The sequence below is a fragment of the Pseudophryne corroboree genome, chromosome 7 (genome assembly GCF_028390025.1).
Source record: "Pseudophryne corroboree isolate aPseCor3 chromosome 7, aPseCor3.hap2, whole genome shotgun sequence".
Lineage (NCBI taxonomy): Eukaryota > Metazoa > Chordata > Amphibia > Anura > Myobatrachidae > Pseudophryne > Pseudophryne corroboree.
In genome coordinates, this window is record NC_086450.1 from 95,239,311 (window position 1) to 95,263,919 (window position 24,609).

Sequence of the window (24,609 nt, forward strand, 5' to 3'; positions counted from 1 at the left end):
CAACGGCCTTCTACAAGCGGTACATCTTCTTCAAGATCATCCCGTGCAGATCCAGTCGGACAATGTAACAGCAGTCGCGTACATAAACAGGCAAGGCGGAACGAAAAGCAGAGCGGCAATGGCAGAGGTGACAAGGATTCTCCTCTGGGCAGAAAGACATGTAAGAGCTCTGTCAGCAATTTTCATTCCGGGAGTGAACAACTGGGAAGCAGGCTTCCTCAGCAGACACGATCTCCATACAGGAGAGTGGGGCCTCCACCAAGAAGTCTTTGCAGATGTGACAAGTCTTTGGAGAGTTCCTCAAGTAGACATGATGGCATCTCGATTAAACAAGAAGCTTCAGAGATATTGTTCCAGGTCGAGAGACCCTCAAGCAATAGCAGTGGAAGCAATGGTGACCCAGTGGGTGTTTCGGTCGGAATATATGTTTTCCCTCCACTTCCACTGATTCCAAAAGTTCTCAAAATAATAAGAAGAACAAGAGTTCGAGCAATCTTCATTGCCCCAGACTGGCCAAGGAGGGCTTGGTATCCAGATCTTCAGGAGTTGCTCATAGAAGATCCTCGGCCTCTTCCTCCTCGAGAGGACCTGCTACAGCAGGGGCCGTGTGTGTATCAGGACTTACCGCGGCTACGTTTGACGGCATTGCTGTTGAGCACCGGATCCTAGCCCGAAAGGGTATTCCCAAGGAAGTCATCCCCATTTTTATTCAGGCCAGGAAAGGAGTAACGTCTAAACATCACCACCGTATTTGGAGAAAATATGTGTCTTGGTGTAAATCCAAGAAGGCTCCTACGGAAGAGTTTGAGTTGGGACGTTTTCTCCATTTTCTGCAGGCTGGTGTGGATGCGGCCTTAGATTGGGGTCAATCAAGGTCCAGATTTCGGCCTTATCAGTTTTCTTTCAAAAACAATTGGCCTCCTTTCCAGAAGTTCAGACGTTTGTGAAAGGGGTTCTGCACATCCAGCCTCCATTTGTGCCTCCAGTGGCACCATGGGACCTTAATGTGGTGTTGCAGATCCTTCAATCAAATTGGTTGAACCTCTGCAGGAGATAGAATTGAAGTTTTCTCACTTGGAAAGTGGTGATGCTTTTGGCCTTGGCATCCGCAAGGCGGGTGTCTGAGTTGGGGGCCTTGTCTCACAAGAGCCCTTACCTGATCTTCCATGAAGATAGGGCAGAGTTAAGAACTCGTCAACAATTTCTTCCAAAGGTGGTTTCGTCCTTCCACATAAACCAACCTATTGTGGTGCCAGTAGCTACTGACACTTTCACTGAGTCACAGTCTCTAGATGTGGTTAGAGCTTCGAAGATTTATGTCGCAAGAACAGCTTGGTTACGGAAAACAGAGGCTCTGTTTGTCCTGTATGCTCCCAGCAAGATTGGGTGTCCTGCTTCTAAGCAGACTATTGCGCGCTGGATCAGAGGTACGATTCAGCACGCTCTTTCTACGGCTGGATTGCCATTACCTACGTCGGTGAAGGCCCATTCTACTAGGAAGGTGGGATCGTCCTGGGCGGCTGCCCGGGGGGTCTCGGCATTGCAACTTTGCCGAGCAGCTACTTGGTCAGGGTCAAACACTTGCTAAATTTGATAAATTTGACACTTTGGCCGATGAGGACCTCAAGTTTGGTCAATCGGTGCTGCAGGGTCATCCGCACTCTCCCGCCCGTTCTGAAGCTTTGGTATAAACTCCATGGTCATGAAATGGACCCCAGCATCCTCTAGAACGTATGAGAAAACAGGATTTTAATACCTACCGGTAAATCCTTTTCTCCTAGTCTGTAGAGGATGATGGGCGCCCGACCCAGTGTGTACTTTACCTGCAGTTTTGTTCAGTTAGTTACACAAGTTACGTTTGTTTTCAGCATGTTGCTGTAAATGGTTCATGCCTGTTGGCGTGTGTTAAGTTGAATGCCATGTTGTGCGGCATGGTTAAGGTGTGAGCTGGTATGAATCTCACCATTAGTATAAATGTAAATCCTTTCCTCGAAATGTCCGTCTCCCTGGGCACAGTTCCTATAACTCTGGGGGAGGGGCATAGAGGGAGGAGCTAGTTCACACCCAATGAAAAGTCTTAAAGTGGCCATGGCTACCGCGGAACCGTCTAAACCCCATGGTCATGAAATGGACCCCAGCATCCTCTACGGACTAGGAGAAAAGGATTTACCGGTAGATGTTAAAATCCTGTTTTTTCTAGTTAATTTTGTATCTTCCACAGTCTCTATACTGATAAAAATCCATTTTAAAATAGGATTTTGCTATGAGGATTCTATTGTCTATGAAAAACTGATTGTCAGCGACTCTAAAACCTCTGTACGACACTTGAATACTGTACAAAATGTGTTGTTACCTCTAGGTCACACTTCATCCTCCAAAGGCAAATCTGTTCCTTCTAGGTGATCACTGTCAGGCCATAGATCATAGTAACCTGATAATAGATGTGTCAGGTAGGAAGCACTGTTACATTCTACTAGTTATTTGTTGGCTCATTGCTCCCTCGTTATGCTAAAATGATGTGCTATATGTTCTCTCTCCTTACAAAAAATAACAGACAACATATAATGGCAACAGCCAAGCAGCTAATATTGGTTCTATTCCTGTACAGATGAAAATGGCATTAGGAATTACTCTCGTAGCATTCTATGTAACAGCTTCAAGGTTTCCTTAATTTAATGTTAATATTCACGTTTTTATTTGTATCTTTTCAATATAAATCCAGCACATTGATTAGAAAATGTTGTGACACAGTCTTAACTTGTAATTATACAATTACCTTTGTGACAAGAACACTGGGATAGTGTTTGAGGGCAGGTATATTTGTCCCAGGTTCTTGTCTTACATGTTTTAGAAAATGTTAACTTCTAGGAAAAATGCTTTTTGTTTTGTCTGAACCTTTTCAGTTTGCTGTAAAAGCTGGGTAAAGGCTCTGAGAGAGAGATAAGGCGAGTTCTAGACATTGGGCCCAGTTCGGGTCTTTGGCCTCACAGAGGGCTAATCAGGGTTTCAGCTGTGTAAGAGTGATATAGTGCTTCTAACCTGATTAGTATGGGCAGACTGCCTGGGAAGGCTGCAGGATCTGTGTGTGAGAGACACGCTTTCTGATGCAAGTAAGCTATACAGTATGTACTGAAGAACTCTGTGTTTTGTTTAGTGACAGTTAGGAACATCTTATGTTTAGTTAGTGCCGGACAGGCAAGGTATTTTTATTTTGGGGTTTGTTTTATTTTCTGTTTCAATAAAACTGGCCGGGGTCAGTTGTACCAGAAACTGGACTTGTGTTGTCCCTCAGCTGCTGCGTGCTGCCATATTCCCCAGGAAAAGGCACCTTGCACCCCTACAGTGTTACAACTTGGTGGAGAATGCGAGCAGGCCGTTCTGCGCATAAGTGAAAGCAGCAGCTTTGTGAGGCCTGCAGAAAACGGTGGTTTATGCAGATACAGCCCAGTGTGAAGTTACTGAGACTCACCCCTGAGGGTTTGATATATGTCCTGGGTGAAAGCAGCTGCAAAGCCGCCTGAAAAATCTGTTGACATGGAGGATCTGCTTAAAGCCTTGCTGCAAGCTACAGCGGCTCAGCAGGAGGCCAACCGACAGCAGCAGGTGGCAATGGAGGAAAATTGGAGACTACAGCGTCAGGATAGAGAGGCCTTAGCAGAAGTGGTGCAGAGACTTGCAGCTCGGGTTGGAGATGTGGCCGTCAGTGCTCCAACCAGCCCTAGTTCTATACGAGCCAGTCACTTCCTGCAGAAAATGACAGAGGCTGATGATGTGGAGGCCTATCTGACCACGTTTGAAAGGACTGCCGAGCGTGAGAACTGGCCGAAAGCACAGTGGGCCAGTCTGCTGGCACCTTTCCTGTCAGGTGAGCCCCAAAAAGCTTACTTTGATTTAAGCCCTGCTGAGGCTCGGGACTATGATAAACTAAAGACTGAGATCCTGACCCGCCTGGGAGTCACGCTGTCAGTACGAGCGCAACGGGTGCACCGTTGGCTGTACGCCATGGAGAAGCCTCCGCGCTCCCAGATGCACGACCTTATTCAGCTAACAAAAAAATGGCTGCAGCCAGAGACATTAACTGGTCCCCAGATGGTGGAAAGAGTCGTCATGGACCGCTACTTGAGATCTTTGCCCATGGTCCTGCGCAAGTGGGTGAGCCATGGAAACCCGGGTACTGCTGACCAATTAGTGGACATGGTAGAGAGGTATTTGGCAGCAGAGGAACTACTGATGACCACCCAGCAACCCATAGATCCTCGACAGCGCCCTTCAGTAAAGACTGGTAAGACTGTTCCGTGGGAAAACGTTGCTGGGCGGTTAAGAGAACGCAAGGCTGGAGAGACTGTAAACACTGGCCCTGGAAACAGGCCAATGGGGCTAGAACGGTCTATGCTGCCCAAATGGGTTGATAATCGTGTGGTTAAATGTTTTAGGTGTGGTATGCCAGGTCATGTTATTGCCAATTGCCCAGTCACGCAAGAACCCATGCAATGTGATGCTGCCTTTGAATGTCGCAGAATGTCTTTCTTTGCTAGGTTAGCCTGTACTGTGGTACCTTCACCTGAGCTGGAAAAACAAATGTGTGATGTGTTCTTAGAAGGTAACCGGGTAGAGGCCTTGCTAGATTCAGGAAGTTTAGTTACCCTCGTGAAAGCTGGGTTAGTGAACCCCTTGAAGGTCCAGCAAATACCTATTGGGGTAACTTGCATACATGGGGATACCCAATATTATGCCACTGCTGAGGTGAATATAGAAACTTGTTGTGGGTCAGCAATGGTTAAAGTGGGACTGGTCCCTACCCTGGTGCATGAGGCCATAATAGGGAGGGATTTTCCTCATTTTTGGAAACTGTGGGAATCACGGTTATCAACAGATGTGAGAAGTAAAAAGCCAGTTGATAATACCGGTGATTTTTTGGATGTACGTGGGTCTTCGGAACTTTCTGGCCCTTTGCCTTTTGCTAGTTTGGCTGGGGAAGTGACAGATGGGGAGTCCAGTGAGGACCCTCTTGCCGGGAACAGAGACATAGTAGTTAGAACTGAAAGCGTGCCTGACCTGGAGGTAAAGAAGGATCTGTTTGCGTCTGAACAGTTAAAGGATCCTACCTTAATAAAGGCTAGAGAGAATGTTAAGATTGTTAATGGGGAACCTGTGGTACCAGGTGACAGGGTTACGTATCCCCACATGGCCATCTGTAATGAGCTCTTGTACCACATTGTCAAAAGGGGTGAGGATGTGGTGGAACAGCTGGTAGTTCCCCAGCCTTATCGGAGAACGGTACTAGATTTAGCTCATAGTCACGTTACCGCAGGACATTTAGGGGCAGAAAAAACCACTGAAAGAGTTTTACAAAGGTTCTTTTGGCCAGGGGTTTATAAAGAAGTGTCTGAATATTGTTCTTCCTGTCCTGAATGCCAGTATCATGCCCCTAGACCCCATTTCAGGAGCCCACTAGTTCCCATGCCTATTATAGAGGTCCCGTTTGACAGAATAGCCATGGATCTCGTGGGGCCCTTGTTAAAGTCTGCTCGGGGCCATCAGTATATCCTGGTAATTATGGACTATGCCACTCGATATCCTGAGGCTGTCCCTTTACGCACTATCACAACCAAGGCGATAGCTAGGGAGCTGGTGCAGGTATTTAGTAGAGTGGGAATACCAAAAGAAATTTTGACTGACCAAGGTACTCCATTTATGTCAAGGATCATGAAAGAATTGTGCAAGTTATTTAAGGTCACTTACCTCAGGACGTCCATCTACCATCCCCAAACTGACGGGTTGGTGGAAAGGTTTAATAAAACATTAAAAAGTATGTTAAAAAAGGTTGTTGAGAGAGATGGGAAAAACTGGGATTGTTTGTTGCCCTACTTGTTAATGGCCATCAGAGAAGTTCCTCAGTCCTCTACGGGGTTTTCTCCATTTGATTTGTTGTATGGTAGACACCCCAGAGGGCTGTTGGATGTTGCCAAAGAGACGTGGGAAGGACAGCCCACTCCTTATAGAAGCGTTATTGAGCATGTAACACAAATGCAGGATAGGATTGCAGCCGTGGTACCTGTTGTCAGAGAGCACATGGAACAGGCCCAAAGTGCTCAACAGAGGGTCTATAACCGGAGTGCCAAGATACGGGAATTTGCTCCTGGAGATAGAGTTCTTGTTTTGGTACCCACTGTGGAAAGCAAATTCCTAGCTAAATGGCAGGGTCCATTTGAGATTAGGGAAAAAGTGAATGAGGTTAATTACAAAGTATACCAGCCGGGAAAGAGAAAACCCGAACAGATCTACCATGTTAACTTAATCAAACCCTGGAAAGATAGGTTGTCTCTGTCAGCGGAGCCTTGCCCTTCGGTGTCTTCACCCCGGTTGCTTCCCGCAGTGAAGGTGTCAGAGACATTATCAGCTGATCAGAACAATCAGGTTAAAGAATTTCTCATCCAAAATAGGGAGGTATTTTCAGAGCTGCCTGGCCGAACGACCATAATAAAACATGACATTGTCACAGAACCAGGGGTCAGGGTTCATTTAAAGCCATATAGGATTCCTGAAGCTCAGCGAGAAGCTATTTCTAAGGAAGTTAAAACCATGTTAGAACTTGGAGTCATAGAGGAGTCTAACAGTGAGTGGTCCAGTCCCATAGTGCTCATCCCGAAGCCCGACGGTAGCATACGCTTCTGTAATGACTTTCGTAAGTTAAATGAGGTGTCCAAGTTTGACGCATACCCCATGCCCCGTGTGGATGAGCTTGTAGAAAGGCTGGGAACAGCCAGGTTTCTCACCACATTGGACCTGACCAAAGGTTACTGGCAAATACCTTTATCTGATAGCGCCAAAGAAAAAACAGCCTTTTCGGTTCCGGAGGGGCTGTACCAGTATAAGATGTTACCCTTTGGGTTGCATGGGGCTCCAGCAACCTTTCAACGGGCGATGGATAAAATTTTGAGGCCCCATAGAAAATATGCAGCTGCCTATTTGGATGATGTGGTAATTCACAGTACAGACTGGGGGTCACATTTGGTTAAAGTACAAGCAGTACTGGACTCAATCAGAGAGGCAGGGTTAACTGCTAACCCAAAGAAGTGCTGCCTCGCAATGGAGGAGGTCAAATACTTGGGCTTCACCATAGGCAGAGGTCTGATTAGGCCCCAATTGAATAAAGTTGATGCTATTCAAAACTGGCCTCGTCCAGTGAATAAAAAACAGGTAAGGGCTTTTTTGGGAATTACTGGGTACTATAGACGGTTTATTCCTAATTTTGCGACCACAGCGGTGCCGTTGTCAGACCTTACCAAAGGGAAGCAGTCAAATGTGGTGAAATGGAACCCTGATGCAGAAAAGGCGTTCCAAGCGTTAAAAGTGGCTTTGTGTTCACAACCGGTGTTGATAACACCAGATTTTTCAAAAGAATTTGTGGTACAGACAGATGCCTCAGAGGTAGGGATAGGTGCTGTGCTGTCCCAAACCAGAGATGGGGACGAACACCCTATCATTTATTTGAGTAGGAAACTCAATGAGCATGAAAAAAGGTATGCCATTGTGGAAAAGGAGGCTTTGGCCATTAAGTGGGCACTAGATACCTTGAGATATTACCTCTTGGGTAGACAATTCAGACTAGTGACAGACCATGCCCCTTTAAAATGGATGTATGTAAATAGAGGCAAGAATGCTCGTGTAACTAGATGGTTTCTAGCGTTGCAGGACTTTAAGTTTACTGTCGAACATAGACCGGGAACACAATTGGCCAACGCAGATGCATTGTCTCGCATCTTCTGTTTGGGGGCTACAAGTGTTCCGGCCCCTAGGTCGAAACAGGGGAGGGGGATATGTGACAAGAACACTGGGATAGTGTTTGAGGGCAGGTATATTTGTCCCAGGTTCTTGTCTTACATGTTTTAGAAAATGTTAACTTCTAGGAAAAATGCTTTTTGTTTTGTCTGAACCTTTTCAGTTTGCTGTAAAAGCTGGGTAAAGGCTCTGAGAGAGAGATAAGGCGAGTTCTAGACATTGGGCCCAGTTCGGGTCTTTGGCCTCACAGAGGGCTAATCAGGGTTTCAGCTGTGTAAGAGTGATATAGTGCTTCTAACCTGATTAGTATGGGCAGACTGCCTGGGAAGGCTGCAGGATCTGTGTGTGAGAGACACGCTTTCTGATGCAAGTAAGCTATACAGTATGTACTGAAGAACTCTGTGTTTTGTTTAGTGACAGTTAGGAACATCTTATGTTTAGTTAGTGCCGGACAGGCAAGGTATTTTTATTTTGGGGTTTGTTTTATTTTCTGTTTCAATAAAACTGGCCGGGGTCAGTTGTACCAGAAACTGGACTTGTGTTGTCCCTCAGCTGCTGCGTGCTGCCATATTCCCCAGGAAAAGGCACCTTGCACCCCTACAGTGTTACACCTTATACAGTATATAAGGCCCGATACAGACCTAATCGCTGTTGTGCGAATTCGCACAGTGGGCGATTATCGAGTGACTGCGCATGGATATGCACCGCAATGCGCAGGCGTGTCCCCAAACAGCGATAGGATGGTGCGAAAATTTTGATCACAAGGCGTTTGCAAAGTGATTGACAGGAAGAGGACATTTATGGGCGTTCCCAAGCATTTTCAGGGAGGGTGTGTGATGTCAGCTCCGGCCCCGAACAGCCTGTTTGTATCGCACTGTAGGAGTAGGTCTTGGACTACGCACAGACTGGAAAATCATTTGATGGTGAGTAAGTTGCGAACGGATATGCAGCTGTCCGCTGTTTGGCGGAATTTTCGCACGGCGTACACATGCACCCGCACACTTGCACGGGGCCAGTTTTCACTCTCCCTGAGCAGCGACTATCTGATTGCAGCCCTCTGCAGATTTGCAGCACAGCGATCAAGTCTGAATTAGGCCCATAATATGGTGCTTTCATACATGCCTACTGACTAATTTTGGCCCTGTAGTGTCTTGATGCTACATAAAGTACAATAAGAATTTGCAGTATAATTTATAGTGGCCAGAATATTGGAATTAGAGTAATTTGCTGATGGTTTATCACAACTCCCTCAGGGAGTTATCATACAATATTATGATAATATGAAATGTTCTATTTTTATTTGTGGCCTCCATTGTAGCCAGTCTGCTACAAGACTCAATATATCTGCATCTATGGAACTGGCAAAGAAATCCCACTTTTGCTCCAGAAGGTTGTTTGGAACATTGATTGTTCTGTGGGCAGCAAGCTGCAATGGTTCACTGCCTATGGGAGTCTCCGGCTATCTGAGCATTGTCATATCCAAGGCCACTGTGGACTGCACCCAAAATGGTGATGAGTCCTGTGCTAAGAAGGGTGGTTAACCCTGGGAGAGGGGAGCTTTTTAGAATAGTACACTGGCCTAGCATACATCACTCTCGGCAGAAGCCTGTGGGGGTCATTCTGAGTTGATCGCTCGCTAGCTATTTTTTGCAGCGCTGCAAACAGATAATCGCCGCCTTTAGGGGAAAGTATGTTTGCTTTGCAAGTGTGCGAACGCATGTGCAGCCGAGCGGTACAAAAAAGTTTTGTGCAGTTTCTGAGTAGCTCAGAACTTACTCAGCCGCTGCGATCACCTCAGCCTGTTCTTGCCCGGAATTGACGTCAGACACCCGCCCTGCAAACGCTTGGACACACCTGCGTTTTTCCAGACACTCCCAGAAAATGGTCAGTTGACACCCACAAACGCCCTCTTCCTATCAATCTCCTTGCAATCGGCTGTGCGAATGGATTCTTCGTTAAATCCATCACTCAGCAACGATCCGCTTTTCACCCGTATGACGCGCCTGCACATTGCGGTGCACATGCATGTGCAGTTCTGACCTGAACGCAGCGCAGAAAAAAAAAAACTAGCGTGCAATCAGGTCTGAATGACCCCCTATGTCGCTGTGACCACCTTTTCATTAGTCATAGCCGGGCTTGTGAGGCTCAGTGTTGTCAAAACTATATTTTCAGATATTAGGCCTCATCGGCAGATTTTCTGATTGCAGAGTTGCATCTTACTCAGATGACTTTGTGCGTGAATCATAACTAATTTACTGTATTGTGCACTGAAAACAACAATTGTTATTGTAAATTGTTATTGTTATTGTAAATTGTTATTGTGGTGTAAAAAAATTATTTAAAAAATGTACACCTGATGTGTTTTCACGGCCACAATTGCGAAAACAGGGCCCTTGTCAGGGATTTTTTTGGGGACCTCAGCGGGTGCTGGCGTTGGGCTACCTTCGGGGCTAATTGGATAGTCCCCAGAGGATCAAGTAGTCCGCTGTAAATTACCACGGGCAGTTGATTCCCCCCTAAATCTGGAACACAATATCAGTAATTTTGGCTGTATCAAAGTATACCCATGTATTTGTCACTTAAAATGGTCTTTTCCTAGGATTTAAACTTGTGAGACACCAAGAAAAATGTTAGTAGTGGGCAGGATATATTTTTTTTAATCAGTTTAACTATAATTAGCACCAAAGGTAAATGGTTTTTATGGACTGGCTGAAAACTTTATTCTTGAGCCAGCTGAATTTACAATGTTAATTCCTAATTCTATATTGTATGATGGTGGCAGTTGAGTCAGAAGCCTATAAACCTAGTAGTACAGTATGTCATTGGGCTGTGGGGCAAAAATCCCAGAGGAAACTCACAAACATACTGCAGATAGATCTGAACTCAAGGCTCCCGCAGATTGAGGCAATGATGCTGCAATGTCCCCGTTTCACTGTAAATACACTGACTTACGGAATTTTGTCAGGGATGTTGTTATATCATGAACAATTAAAATCTTTTTCTTTATTTACATCGCAGTCAGAGAATGTCCGATGGGCTCAGTCTGTAGCATTGTACCGTAAACAAGAGCAAACCCTTTGTGGAGATGTCCTGCTCACAGCTTCATTTATCTCCTATGCTGGCTCATTCTCCAAAAAGTATCGACATGAACTTGTAGAACAATTGTGGATGCCATACTTAAGAACACAGAAGGTAAGGCTTGTTATAAGGAAAAATAAAATTGTTAATGCACTGAAGAATATGTGTATCTGTGAAGATACTAACCTACAGTAGCTATTAAGAATATTGTAAAGCCAATCGTTCACTGCTAAATAAATCAAGTGGTGGAAACACTTTTATTGAGTGGCCAAGTGTGCTATGGTATTATAATAACTTTGACAACCACTCAGACCCGCCAACAGAAATCTTGGGACTTGGTACACTCATATTTTTGTGGCCCACTATCCCTACCAAGTAGGTATAGGCTGGTCGGCCATTGGCTCACCATCCTCCCATCTCTCTCCGGCCTCACTAATCATCTGTATTGCTCCAGCCTCATCCTCGTCTGTGTCTACCCAGCACCTACCATGTCACCAGTCTCATCCTCCATGTCTCTCCATCTTTAGTCATCCACCCATCTTCATTGTGCCTCTCAGAGTGTGTCTCTCAGCCTTCTCATTCCCCAGTGTCTCTAAGCCTCCCCATCTCCCAGTGTCTCTCAGTCTCCCAATCCCCCTGGTCTCTAAGCCTTCCCCTTGTGCCTCTTAGGTTTCCCCTTGTGCCTCTTTTCCTCTCCACATGTCTCTCAGACTTCCCCATGTGCCTTTCAGACTTCCCCTTGTGCATCTTAGCCTTCCATTTGTGCCTCTCAGCCTTTCCCTTTGTCTCCTAGTCTTCCCCTTGTGTCTCCCGTCCTTCCCCTTGTGTCTCTCAGGCTTCCTCAGCCCATGTCTACCCAGCCAACATTTACCTCCTGTAGTATACATTCCTGCTCTGTCTTCCCAGGAGACTCAGCTCATCCATTATTCAGCGTCATGGCATCATGACGTCACGCTCCTGCATTAGACAAAAACAAACTTTATTTTGGAGTCTACTGGTGGACAGGCTCCCTCTCTGATTACCACAGCGCAACAAAGGTGGGGGGACACTGAACTCCCAAGATTCCTGAGGGTCTGGGGCCCCTTGGAATCTCGGGGCCCAGTACTGATGTCCCCTTTGTCCGCCCCTGCCACATGCAACCGCTAGGCATAACAGAAGACTGTGCCTGTGAAATTCAGTGCTCGCTTGAAGAATGCAAAACTGTTTTACCTTGGCAAGTGAAATTACATAGACCCTAAAGGTAATTTTATCAAACTGAAGTCCTTACATTGTTTCTTTTTTTTGCAAGGTTCCACCCTCAATTAAAACCTCTTTATATCGGGCGCTAATAGTATTCTCTGTTAAAAAACATTTTGAATATAGTAAAACTCAGCTGCAAAAAGTTAATGACCTGGGGTTAACAGGTCAAATAAATTACACTGGACCACCCAAGTGCAATTAACCACAAAACTCCAATTTGAAAAAACTCTTGCGCTATAGTTATATAATTACAAGATATGGCTGACAAGAATAACAAACTCCTGATAAATTCAAAATATATTTACTATTATATAAATTATCATATAATAAAACAAGACCGGTCTTAAAACATTAAAAAAATAATAACAAATGTGTATACTTTCTAATACATGGAGGTGGACTTAAGCATGCTCTGTGCACAGACGTGTAAAAAAACAAGCTCTATAGCTATATGGCTTAATGAGGTCAAAAAACGTTTTGAATCAAGTGTGGCTGCTGGTAAGACCCATATGTTAATTGTTCCCAATGGATAGTCACTTTATATCAAAGATCTTTATGATGTGAAGATCCAACATATAACAATGGAATGGATAGGAGCTTTTTGTAACCGGAATCTTTACGTGAGATGTGAGCAAGTGGTATCAGCACAAATGCATCCCGACGACCACCGCAGTGGCTTGTGGCTGCGGGGAAAACGGCACCTGCAATGGCGCCCGCTGTGATTTAACCTGCTCAGTCGCGATGCTCCACGAGTATCCACCTCTACGTGCCGTTTGCAGGCACCGGTCAGCGGCTCCTCTTTGTTCGAAATCAAATTCCAGGCAGAAGAATGCTGCAGCCAGTTCGTGATACGGGTCTAAGTCCAGCAGGGGTCCAACAGAGTCCACCTCAATTAGTCTTTCATTGTGGCTTGGAGAAACATTACAGTGGCCAGCAGTGTTAAGTTTGGGACACCAATAACCCATTTAATTGAGCAGCTGCCACCAGTGTCCCAGCAAGAACAGTTACTCAGAGAAGTAGCCTGATTGATACCGTGTAATAGAGTTCAAATATTCTACTTTGTCATTGGTAGAAACACCACGTGGATAAACGACACACTTAAACAATAGTTATCCCTTAATTAACAATATCTATGAGGGACGGAGAGGGGACCGCCTCCGACCTGATACCGGGTCAAACACCTCCTGCATGCGTTCCCGCGTGAACTGGGACATATTGAGTAGGGATGTACCCCATTTCTTATAAAAAAGAGTAACCCCATTAATTGTATTCAAAGTTGCCATGCGGCGTTCATGATAAATGACCTCAATCAGAGCATTTTCCCACTCCTGTATCGTTGGGGCTGTTGGATATATCCAGTGAGATAGAATAATTTGTTTTGCTATGGTCACCATGACAGTGAGTGCTGGAATCAGGGAACCTATATCCAGAGCCTCCACCCATTCTGAGAAATCTGCGAATAACATTGGTCTAATAGTTAATGGTAGTGTCATATTAAACATCTTATTAATATAATTATGAAGTTTATGCCAAAATTGTTTAACTTTGCAACAGGCCCAGAAGTTATGGGTGAGGGTGGCATTCAATATAGAACATTTAACACACAAACCCAATTCAGAGGTGTTAAAGTGTCTCTTCTGTGAGGGGAACACATACATTCTGTTAATGGTTCTAATATGTATTTTCTGTAACTTGGCTGGTTTCAAATGTTGGAGAGCATGTTTCGTGTTGGTTAAGATATCTGAGATGTCAGGGAGGTTCGAGATCTCTTTCCTCCAGGCTGAAGAAAGTGAGTCCCAAGAAGGGATGTTAGCATCTATCAGTTTAGTATACAGGAGTTTAATTCTAAACGAGCGGGTACGGCAAAATTTTAAAACAGTATGCAAAACTTTAGATAAAGAAGACGAACCCATGGGATCATCCAGTGCATTGATGTAGTGTCTAAGCTGAAGATACATGAAAAACTGTTTCTGCGGTAAGGAGTATTTATCATGTAATTGGGAGAAAGAAAGTAGTTGGCCACCTGGGTCGAAAACGTCCTCAATAGCATTAATTCCCTGCAGTTTCCATGTATAGAACGTTTTTTTGTGCAACGATGGTTGGAAACCAGGGTTACCCCAGATAGAAATATAGTAAAATAGGGATTACTATGAAAGTTTTTATGGATCGCCACCCAGGCGTTGTAGGTGTTGTTAAATAAGATGTTGGTTCTGATATCCCTAGGGATATCTCTCAAAGGCATGTGCAAGAGAGTAGCCGGAGAGTATGGATAGAAAAGCGCCTCTTCCAGGGAAGGGTTAGTGTAAGAGTCTTGGTTCAAGAGCCAATCCGAGGTGTATCGGAATAAGGGCGTCCTAGCGAATAATTGAACATTTGGGACACTCAATCCCCCCTTCTGTTTACTAAGATATGTGCGGGCCTTGGGCATTCGAGGTTTTCCATTTTTCCATATAAATTTGGAGAACATTCTAGAGCAAGATAAAGCGTCAGTCCTGGTTATCACTACAGGAAGCATCTGAAGCAGGTATGCCAGTTTGGGGAAAGACACTGATTTTATGACTACAGTCCTACCAAGCATGGAAAGCGGTAGATCCATCCAGTTGTCCAACTGGAGTTTTAGTTTCTTAAGGATTGGAGTGTAATTAGCTAAGTTAACTTGAGAAGTCTGCGATGGAATATGTATTCCCAGATATTTTAGCGTGTTTGTGTTAAGTTTAAGTTGGGGTACAAGGCCCGAGAGGACGGTGGGAGCTAGTTGGGGTCCAATAGGGAGAAGATCTGATTTAGTGGCATTCACTCGATACCCAGCAAATGAACCAAATTTAGCTATGGTGTCAAAAATGGCCGGATTAGAAGTCAGTGGGTTGCTCACAAACAAAAGCATGTCATCTGCGAATAAGCTTAATTTAGGCTGTATACCACCTACAGCAATGCCCGTGAAGGTCGGAAGTCGTCGGAGAGCCACAGCCAGAGGTTCCAGGGCCACCGCGAACAAGAGAGGGGAGAGTGGGCATCCCTGTCGGGTGCCTCTCTGAGTAGGGAATGGGGTCGAAAGGAATTTATTGGTGAAGATTTGGGTGAGGGGGTTATGGTATAACGCCTGTATCGTGGAAATAAACTGTGAGGGAAAGCCAAATTTCCGGAGAGTCTCGAACAGGTGGTCCCACGTAACCAGATCAAAGGCTTTCTCAGCATCTAAAGACAACAGGAAAGCAGGACCACCTGTCCGACACGACTCCAAGGCCTGCATAACCGTTAGAATCTTTTTGATGTTGGTCACCGAGTGCCTTCTCCATAGCCAGTTTGGTCTTCATGAATCAGACCCGGGAGTAATTTTTTCATTCTCTCCGACAAAAGTTTCGTAAAGATTTTGTAATCTACGTTAAGCAACGCTATGGGTCTATAGGAGGAAGGCAACAGTGAGTCCCGTCCCGGTTTGGGGAGAACCCTAATCAGCGCTGAATTGAAGTATTGGGGAGCTATGTGGGAAGAGCAGATTGAGTTGTATAAACATCTGTCTCTTAATGAAATTTATAGCAAGGTGAACATATAGGAGTAGGAGGAGGTTGCAGTAGCCATGGTAACAGATTATAGTTGCAAGTTTTGGTTGCATCTTGTATAAGAAAAAAACACATTTTAGCAATATATCAAAGGTGGAAACAAGCTTGAAAGTGGGGAGTAATTGGAAGGGGTGAGTCAAGAAAAACACCAAGAGAGTGGAGGAGATTAGGCAACTATAGTGCTGTTGATGGCAAAGTGAATATAAAGGGCTTCTGCATATATTTGCTTAATGAAAGGTGCCTTTCTGGAGTGCTTATTGGACTCATCCATGCTGCTTTGCAAGTTTGCAAAATAAGTGAATACAAATTGCTTTTTGCTTATTGTTTGGAATAAGCTGCATGCTGAATTAACTCACTTGATTAACCCAAGACAAAATACCCTTTGTGGGAAAGTTTTAATTGGGACTGTTATTGATTATCACAACTTTTTCAGAGATGCAGGAATAAATGTGATTTAGTTATGTGGTAACCTGGCTGCAAATATTTGAAAAAAGGGCTCAATTGTGACAGTTATATCTTAACATTTGATTGTAATGTTTTATGTAACTAATATATGGGATACTGGCCGGTATCAATATTGGAGTGTATGTTTATATGTTTTAATGTTCATTGGATAAAATTGAGATCAAGGTAAAAAGCGCTGTCTAATTACTTTTGTATAGTTTTTGCTCTTTGAGGTATTTGGGATCAAATCTTCGAGAACAGCTGCTCTTACTTGGATTAATGACTGCGCCAGGTATATATTTGTAGCACAGGTCTCTACACAAGCGTTCGTATCTTTGCACAGCGATTACCCCCTCCTCTGTAGGCGGCGACTACCTGATCACTGCAGTGCAAAAAATAGCCTGTGTGAGATCAGGTCTGAATCACCCCCAAAGATATATAGAAGAGTAAATGCCCTGAGCAGTTAACAATGGTGAAAAACGGTGTACAGTATATTATATGTAATAACAACAGGCATACAAAATGTCAAGGAACAGTCCTACATCAAGACAGGTTGATAGCAGAATAGTGAGGTCACAATCTGAGGTCAAGATGGGTGGTACATACAAGAACGGCCAGTAACTGGTAGAAATGACTAGACAGGAAAAGTCGACAACAGACAGAGGTCGAGGTGCACAACAGGCAAAAGTAGTCAAAAGGAGCAGTGTAAATAAAAAGCCACATTTCAGATAACAGGGCACAAATGCCTAGGCAAGGTATATATGTCACTGATAGCCTTATAATCCCACCAGTAATTAATCAGTCATTCAGTCCAATCCTCAAAACAATAATGAGCAAAGTCTAAGACATGAGTACCAATGAAGTCAGTGAATGAGTCAGGGCAAACACAATAAAGAGTCTAAACAGCCTGAGATGCAATGGAACACCTGAGTCTTCGACTGTCCCTGTCCCACATTCTGACCACACCACGGACTTCACCATCTGCATTTTGCATATGCCAAACCACAAATCTTTAAGCAGATTGGCTTTAAAGTTTACAGGGTTGTTTCTAAGGCACCAGAGAGCACCTTGAAATGCCCTAGATAGAAATGTAGGAGAACTTGTGCACATAGAAACAAATTGTTTGGCTGTGCTTTTATGGGTTGTAAATGAGCGTTACTGACTAATTATTGCTTACTTGTCTGTTTAGTTTCCTATTCCAATGACAGAAGGGCTTGATCCTATATGTATGCTGACCGATGATGCAACTATTGCAAAATGGAATAACGAGGGATTACCCAGTGATAGAATGTCTATTGAAAATGGCACCATACTATCAAACTGCGAACGATGGCCTCTCATGATTGACCCCCAACTTCAAGGAATCAAATGGATTAAAAGTAGATATGGATCCAGATTAAAAGTTATTCACTTGGGTCAGAAGGGGTAAGGAATCGTTCGGTATAATGAATAATAATAAGTTGTGGAATTCCGCTTTATACAGAATCAGAAAACGACGACACTGTGTTTTCAAGGCTACGTTCAGTGTAGCACTAATCATTATTATGTTATTGTTATTGGTACTGTAAGATTCTTAACAATCTAATCTTATTGCAATAATGATTGTATTACAATAAGTTTGTTTCATTTGTTATTCAGGTACGTAGATGTCATAGAGCACGCCGTTGTTGCTGGAGATCCAGTTCTAATAGAAAATTTAGAAGAATCTATTGACCCTGTTCTTGATCCCTTGCTTGGAAGGCATACGCTTAAAAGAGGAAGGTAGATATTATATCTGTGTTTAAGAGGCTGAATACAACCTTATCAAATGGAATGTACAAAGATTTGGATACATGAAGGCCCACAATCTTCCTGTATCAGTTTAAAAGGAGACTCAAATGTCTACTCCAGGGGTCATACTCACTATGTGGTGCTTATCAAAACTGCAGCGTCTTTGGTGGTTTTGCCCACTGGAGTTAAAGGACTGATCATTTTAAATATGAAACACACTTGGTTTTTTATTTCATATTTTTGTCCCTTTAAGCCCAATGGCTGAAACTGCGAAGAGGTGGCGGTTTTTTAAAAGAATGGCATAGTAAATTTACCTCCAGGTGTGGTCGGACCTTAGTGTAGAACTCTTTATTTCAGTGTAGTGCAAGTTACTCCAGCCCAGAGCACCCTAAAGCTTACTGGTTAAATCAGTTAAACCTTTATTTAAAAAAACACATTTAAATATAATTTTTTTTTAAACCTAATAAAAATTACTTGTATTACCTTAAATGTAATTTTACACATGACAGTATTACAGGTTGAGTATCCCATATCCAAAATGCTTGGGACTAGAAGTATTTTGGATTAATTGCATACCATAATAAGATATCATGGCCATGGGACCCAAGTCTAAGTACAGAATGCATTTATGTTTCATATACACCTTATACACACACAGCCTGAAGGTCATTTAATAAAATATTTTTTAATAACTTTATGTATTAAACAAAGTTTGTGTAATTTGAGCCATCAGAAAACAAAGGTTTCACTATCGCACTCTCACTCAAAAAAATCTGTATTTCGGAATATTTGGATGGGTGTAGTATGGATGACCGGCGGTCTCCTGACCGCCGGTCAGCTTACCGACGCCGGGATCCCGGCAGCATACCGACGCCGGGATCCCGGCGGGGAGGGGCGTGTGCAGCAAGCCCCTTGCGGGCTCGCTGCGCTCGCCACGCTGTGGGCTCGGTGGCGACCTGCGGTCGCCACTGGTTCTATTCCCACTCTGTGGGTGTCGTGGACACCCACGAGTGGAAATAGTCCCTGTTGGTCGGCATGCCGACCATCGGGATACTGAGCCGGCGGGATGGTGGAGGAGGTCATGTGACTGTCGGTCAGCAGACCGCCGGTCACATGAATACCACCCATTTGGATATATGGGATACTCAACCTGTAGTACTTTATTGCTAATACACGTGATAAGGTCCAGAGGCTTGGGCACAAAATGTTTCTTCTTTGCTATAGCTACCCTTGTTTGGATATCAGGCACAAACATTATGAATTGGATATAGTGTAAAAACATCCTCCCCCTCAGTGTTCAAGTGTTACCTCTTCTGTTCCATGATGCTCGGTGCAGCGCTTATGTGGAGTTTAATTTGTACCTCTTATTAAATTAATGTCCAGCATTGTCAGACTGAGCCCATGATTTAGTGGTGTGGTCAGCCATAGCAGCAGTTGGGTATGCTGGTGGTCGGGATGCCGGCAGTCACATGACCGACCGCAGCATCCCGACAGTGAGAATGCCGATACCCCCCCTAACGCTCCAGGGGTCTTGGCTATGCTAACCCTGTGGGGATGTCAGGTACGGCTACTCCACCTCACCCCCCCCTTCCCCACAGTGCCTAACCCTAATCTCCCCTAGTGCCTAATATTAACCCTCCCCCCGCGAGCCCTAACTCCAACCCCGATACTCACCTTCGGGATGTTGACTGTCAGTGTCCCGACACTGGTCTTCTGAGGAGTGTTGGGATTCCGGCTTCAGTCACATGACCGCCGGCATCCCGACAACCGGGATGCCAAGTGCATCTCTATAGTATATATTGATAGTGCATACATGATAATGTACCAGATTGTCTATAACAACAATACACTACAATACACTGTGGGGGATATTCAATTGTTTGAAAAGTCAATTGGGTGTCTGTTTTTTCCTATCTAATAGACAGGAAAAAACAGATACCCAACCGAATTTGCAAACATTTGAATTCCCCCCTGTGAGTGGCACAGTCACCACCCCGCAGCCCTTACTTCTGGCTAGCAGGGTGCCAGCACCCTGCAGCCAGGATCACTGCTGTAATGCCACCTGCAGACCTTCCAAACGAGCACCCTGCAGTCTGTACAGCCAAACAGAATGTCCTCATAACGCCTCTTTACAGCCCTGCACTTACCGATGCTGCTGGCTCCACCCCCTTTTTGCAGTGTCATGATGTTGCGCGCTCAGTGGGCGTTGCCATATAGGGTGGATTTGAGCCTTGTAACGGCTCTGCCTGTGAATGCAGTGTAATGTGACGTATGTATAATACTTAGTCACGTGATGGTTATTCTTGCTGCATATACAGAATTAATGCACTGTACATGTGATAGGGGACCCCAGTACTGACTAGCCAGTTTATAAAACTCAGTGATAACTGCATTAGGCATAGTCATGGCAAAATACATGCCATTGTAAAAAACAAAAAAACAACAAGAGGAAGGGACAGGGTTGTGTTGTGACCACTCACTCTGATTGGCAGGAGGGAGTATTTTCTATCGAACCAAGCACCCGTGTTCATCAGTGATCCTGCTCCACCAGGCCACTGACCCTCTAATAGAGTACCACTGTATAATTCATGTGCATGTCTGGAACCTGACTCCTAGAGGAACGGGTGGGCCCTGTACCCAGTGCCAGATTAAGGTCTTAATGGGCCTGGAGCTGAAATTTTTGAAGGGCCTGTTGTGTGCTTCCGCAGGGGATGTGGGGCTGTGATGGGGGCTATGGATATGGGTGCGTGACCAGTGCTGTATTTAAATATATATATGCGTGGGTGTATGCGTGTTTGAAAAATACAAAACTCTATCTACATATCTTTCTCTATATATCTATTTATCTATCCAGCAAGAGAGAGAGAAAGGAGAGAGTCACAGGGGGAATTTATTTTTCGGGGTGCCCATAAGTAATGGGCGCCCAACGGAACTATTCAATTGTTTTGCCATGACTGCATGATTTCTGCTCGCAGTCTCTTGAGGTGGTGAGCAGAAATCTGTGAACAATTGGCTGTTGGAGCGCCCAAACTGCTGTTTTGGCAGCATGGCCAATAGTTTAGACTGGTTTAGCCACTTTACACAGTTTAACCAAGTGCTTTTGAGTGATAAGCAATAGGCGCCTGCGGAACTCACTTCCATTTGCATTACAATTGAATAGCTCTGTCGAGCTGCCATTACTTATGGGCATGCAAGAAACAATTGGATTCAACTCACTATGTCAAAGGAAACAGTATGTCTCATCCAAAATATATATGTAAATATGTATGTATGTATGTATGTGTGTGTGTGTGTGTGTGTACTGTATGTGTGTATATATACAGTGATGGCGCTGAGCGGAAAAAAAATGTGGGTCCCAGGGACCCATTACTTTAAAAAATTGGGGTCCTAGTCCACTGAGTCTGGGTCCCGACACATATTATGGGGGGAGAGTCAGGGAGAAGTTGGAAGAGCTATGGGTAAGGGCAGGCAGTGCTGGGGGTAGTGAGGGGTAAGAGCAGACAGGAGCTGGGGCAGTACTGTGGGTGACTTGCAGTGGGTGACTAGGGAGACAGTGGGTGACAGTTGATAGAAGGAATTGAATGAGATCAGACAGGAAGGGCAGGGTGGTATCCTCTGTGGGGTACCTTGTTCTAAAGCTATTCAATCCTGCTCAGCATCCAGGAGCCGTTCCCGGATCCAGCCCCGCAAGATAAATCTAACATCACCCCTTAGTGTCTGACCCTAACCACCCCCCAGAGGTACAGCTGGTAAGCGTGCATGCAGCAAGATTGAAGCTGCCATGTGGTCCCTGCAATCTCCGCCCTCACAGTACCACTCACCCTGATGGGCAGGTCCTCTGGTCCTCGCTCAGTGGCATGGGCCATGGTGCCAAAGATCTCCTCAGCAGTGCAGGGGTCTCCGGAAGCTCAGAGGATCGAGCTAGGCCGCAGCGCAGGGTCTCCAGGCCAGCAAGCATCCGGTAGCATAGCGGCAGCTCAGCACACTGCGGGTCAAAAGTCAGTCGCCGGAACAAGGACACCAAGAGGATGAGACCAGCGGGTGGAAGTGTGCAGGCGATGTCGGGGCTGATGAGCGCTGGGAGGTGGCGAGGGCCGCATCGCAGCTCCCGGACCTAGAAAGCAGCAAGACACATGGGAGGGGGATGGGGGAGGAACAGTACACTGAGACATTGGAGGGGGGGGCAGTACACTGACACATTGGAGGGAGAGGTGGGGGGACAGTACACTGTACCCCAGCGGGCCGGTCCGACCCTGATGCCCAGCTCCACAAGTCGTAACATAGAATATTATTATAGTTACCTCATCAAACACAACAACTATAATATACAGATATAAACAGAAAAAAAAAATTCCCCAATAAACATTACCTGAAGAAGGATGTGTGAAACAGGAGATAAAAAGTCCAGTGGTGTATCTGTAATGGGTGCAGGATGTGCAGTGTCTAGTGGGACCCACACTGCACTCGCTTCACCTATACATTGTAAAGCACCGGCGTTGCAGACATCACTAGGAAAATGGTGCAGACGCCCTGTTTCCGGAAACCTGTGCATGAGCAGTAGATTCTGGCACAGATCCACAGTGTACTCTGCAATTGCATCAGTGAGTATGGTGCGGGGGAGAGGGAGGGGGGGAGGGGGTGTATGGATCCAGCGCACGGGCCCCCTCCTCTCTGCAAAAATGCAAATACTAGTATTCAAATATTTTTCTTTTAAATATAAAATAAAGACAGCATTTAAAAACATAAAACTCTTCACTGGGAAAATAGAAACACTAATTATGTGCCAAACAGCAGTAAGCAGCGACTAAAGTGCAGCGAGTGGAAACACATCTATAGTTCATACAATCTGCAGCTAACACGGGCAGCTATATCCATATTTACTAAAAAATGCAGCTAATACATTGTTAAAAATATAACATACACAGGTACCCCATATTTAATCAAATGTACATATAATTATAATTACACATATATTAATATATAACATATCAAATTAAAAACTATGTAATGAATTGCAAAGCATATTACTTTTATGTATCATACATACCAATATAAATACAAGAGCTACCAAAAGACATAGGGCAATATCCAATTACCCGTGGTCACTGACTGCAGTAATTGTCTCGCCGGGGGCTATAAAATTAGCCCTGATAAGCTGGAGCGAGAAGCGGCTTATCTGGGATTTCGTTTCACCTACCTCAGGCAGGCGAAACCAAATCCCCAAAAGCAACCCCGTTTTCATGCGAAAACAGGTCTGCAGCTGGCGAAAAACACATAGGTTTCACTAAACCTGTGTGTTAGCATGAGCAATTTTTTATTTTTTTATGGGTGATCTAATCGATAAGCCTGCAAAAAAATATCAGTGTAAAAGTGCGAATAATGGATGTTTTTCACGAGTGTGGATCACTGGATCGACAGTAGCTAGGTCGACAGTCATTAGGTCGACCGCTATTGGTCGACAGTGACTAGGTCGACACTTGAAATAGTTCGACACAGTCATTAGGTCGACATGAGGTTTCTTGTTTTTTTTTAAATGGTGTCGTTTTCTTCGTAAAGTGACCGGGAACCACAAGTAGTGCACCGTGTCCCTTCACATAGCTCTCTTTGCTCGTCATGCTTCGAGCAAGGTGCCTCGCTCTGCTACCGCTGCGCTCAGCACAGGTTACTATTCCCAGTCTTAGTCCACGTGGATTGTAAAGTATGAAAAGTTTAAAAAATTGAAAAAAAATTGAAAACCGAATGTCGACCTTTTCATGTGTTGACCTTTGCCATGTCGACCTAGTGACCATGTCGACCACATGCATGTTGATCAATAGTGGTCGACCTAATGAGTGTCGACCTAAAGACCGGATACCGTTTTTGCGCACCTGATGTTCTACTGCATCTACTTGAATACCCCCCATACTGTTTAGTTAAACGTACTGGAATTAATGAAATCCCCTGCTTATTGTAGATACAGATAGACTCTGGGTACACTTGAGTGCTTACTACATTCTCCAAAGCACACAAAGAGAGGACATAAGTGAGAAAAAAAGGAGGAGTAGCAGGAGTACACAATGTCCTGCAAGCTTTAGACAGTGTGACCTTGTACCCACTTTCTTTACTCCTATCCGCTGAAATTTTTGTATCCAGCTTGTCACCTCTAATAATAATAATAATAATAATTATTATTATTATTATTATTATTATGATTAATATTACTATTATTATTATTAAAAAGATCCTTTAATTATTTTCTTTTTGACTATTACAGAGGTAACTGACTTATTTAGTTGAGGCAGTGGTTCCTGTGATGTTAGTGTATTAGAATGCTTAATATTTGTAGACACTTCCTTAGTAATATGTGTAAGCCTGAATCTTCAGTGATGGTCCCTGGGACCAGGGGGATGCTGGGAAGTGGGTGGTCCAGTGTGCAGTGTGTCTGGAGTTGGTGATGGAATAAAAACAGCACAGCAGTGAACTCACATGTCTCTGTGTCCGGATGACTGGATTTACAAACATATGAACAAAACATGGTGTCAGAAGAAGTTTAACTTGGACTGCTAGTGCTCTCAAAGTGTGAAAGAATCTTGCAGAAGTCTGTAAGGCTGTGATACTCAGTGTCTGCAAAGCCTGCCGTGTGCTCCTCTCTTCAAACAGTGAGTAACCATGGATAAACTAGCTCCTCCAACCGGCATGCTGATGTCTGGTAACTTGTCTGAAAACTGGGACATTTATAATAGTTTTCAGTTTGCTG

General features: G+C 44.5%; 1 protein-coding gene across 5 annotated transcripts in view; it reads left to right on the forward strand.

The window, feature by feature from the left end:
* The window catches only part of LOC134944673 (dynein axonemal heavy chain 11-like), a 697,358-nt gene that overhangs the window by 488,885 nt on the left and 183,864 nt on the right, over window positions 1-24,609 (forward strand). For all 5 annotated transcript variants that reach the window (XM_063933444.1, XM_063933440.1, XM_063933442.1 and 2 more), the window contains 3 exons: window positions 10,801-10,974; window positions 17,293-17,528; window positions 17,742-17,864. In XM_063933444.1, the coding sequence (XP_063789514.1) occupies window positions 10,801-10,974; window positions 17,293-17,528; window positions 17,742-17,864 (533 nt within the window). The remainder of the gene's footprint in view (window positions 1-10,800; window positions 10,975-17,292; window positions 17,529-17,741; window positions 17,865-24,609) is intronic.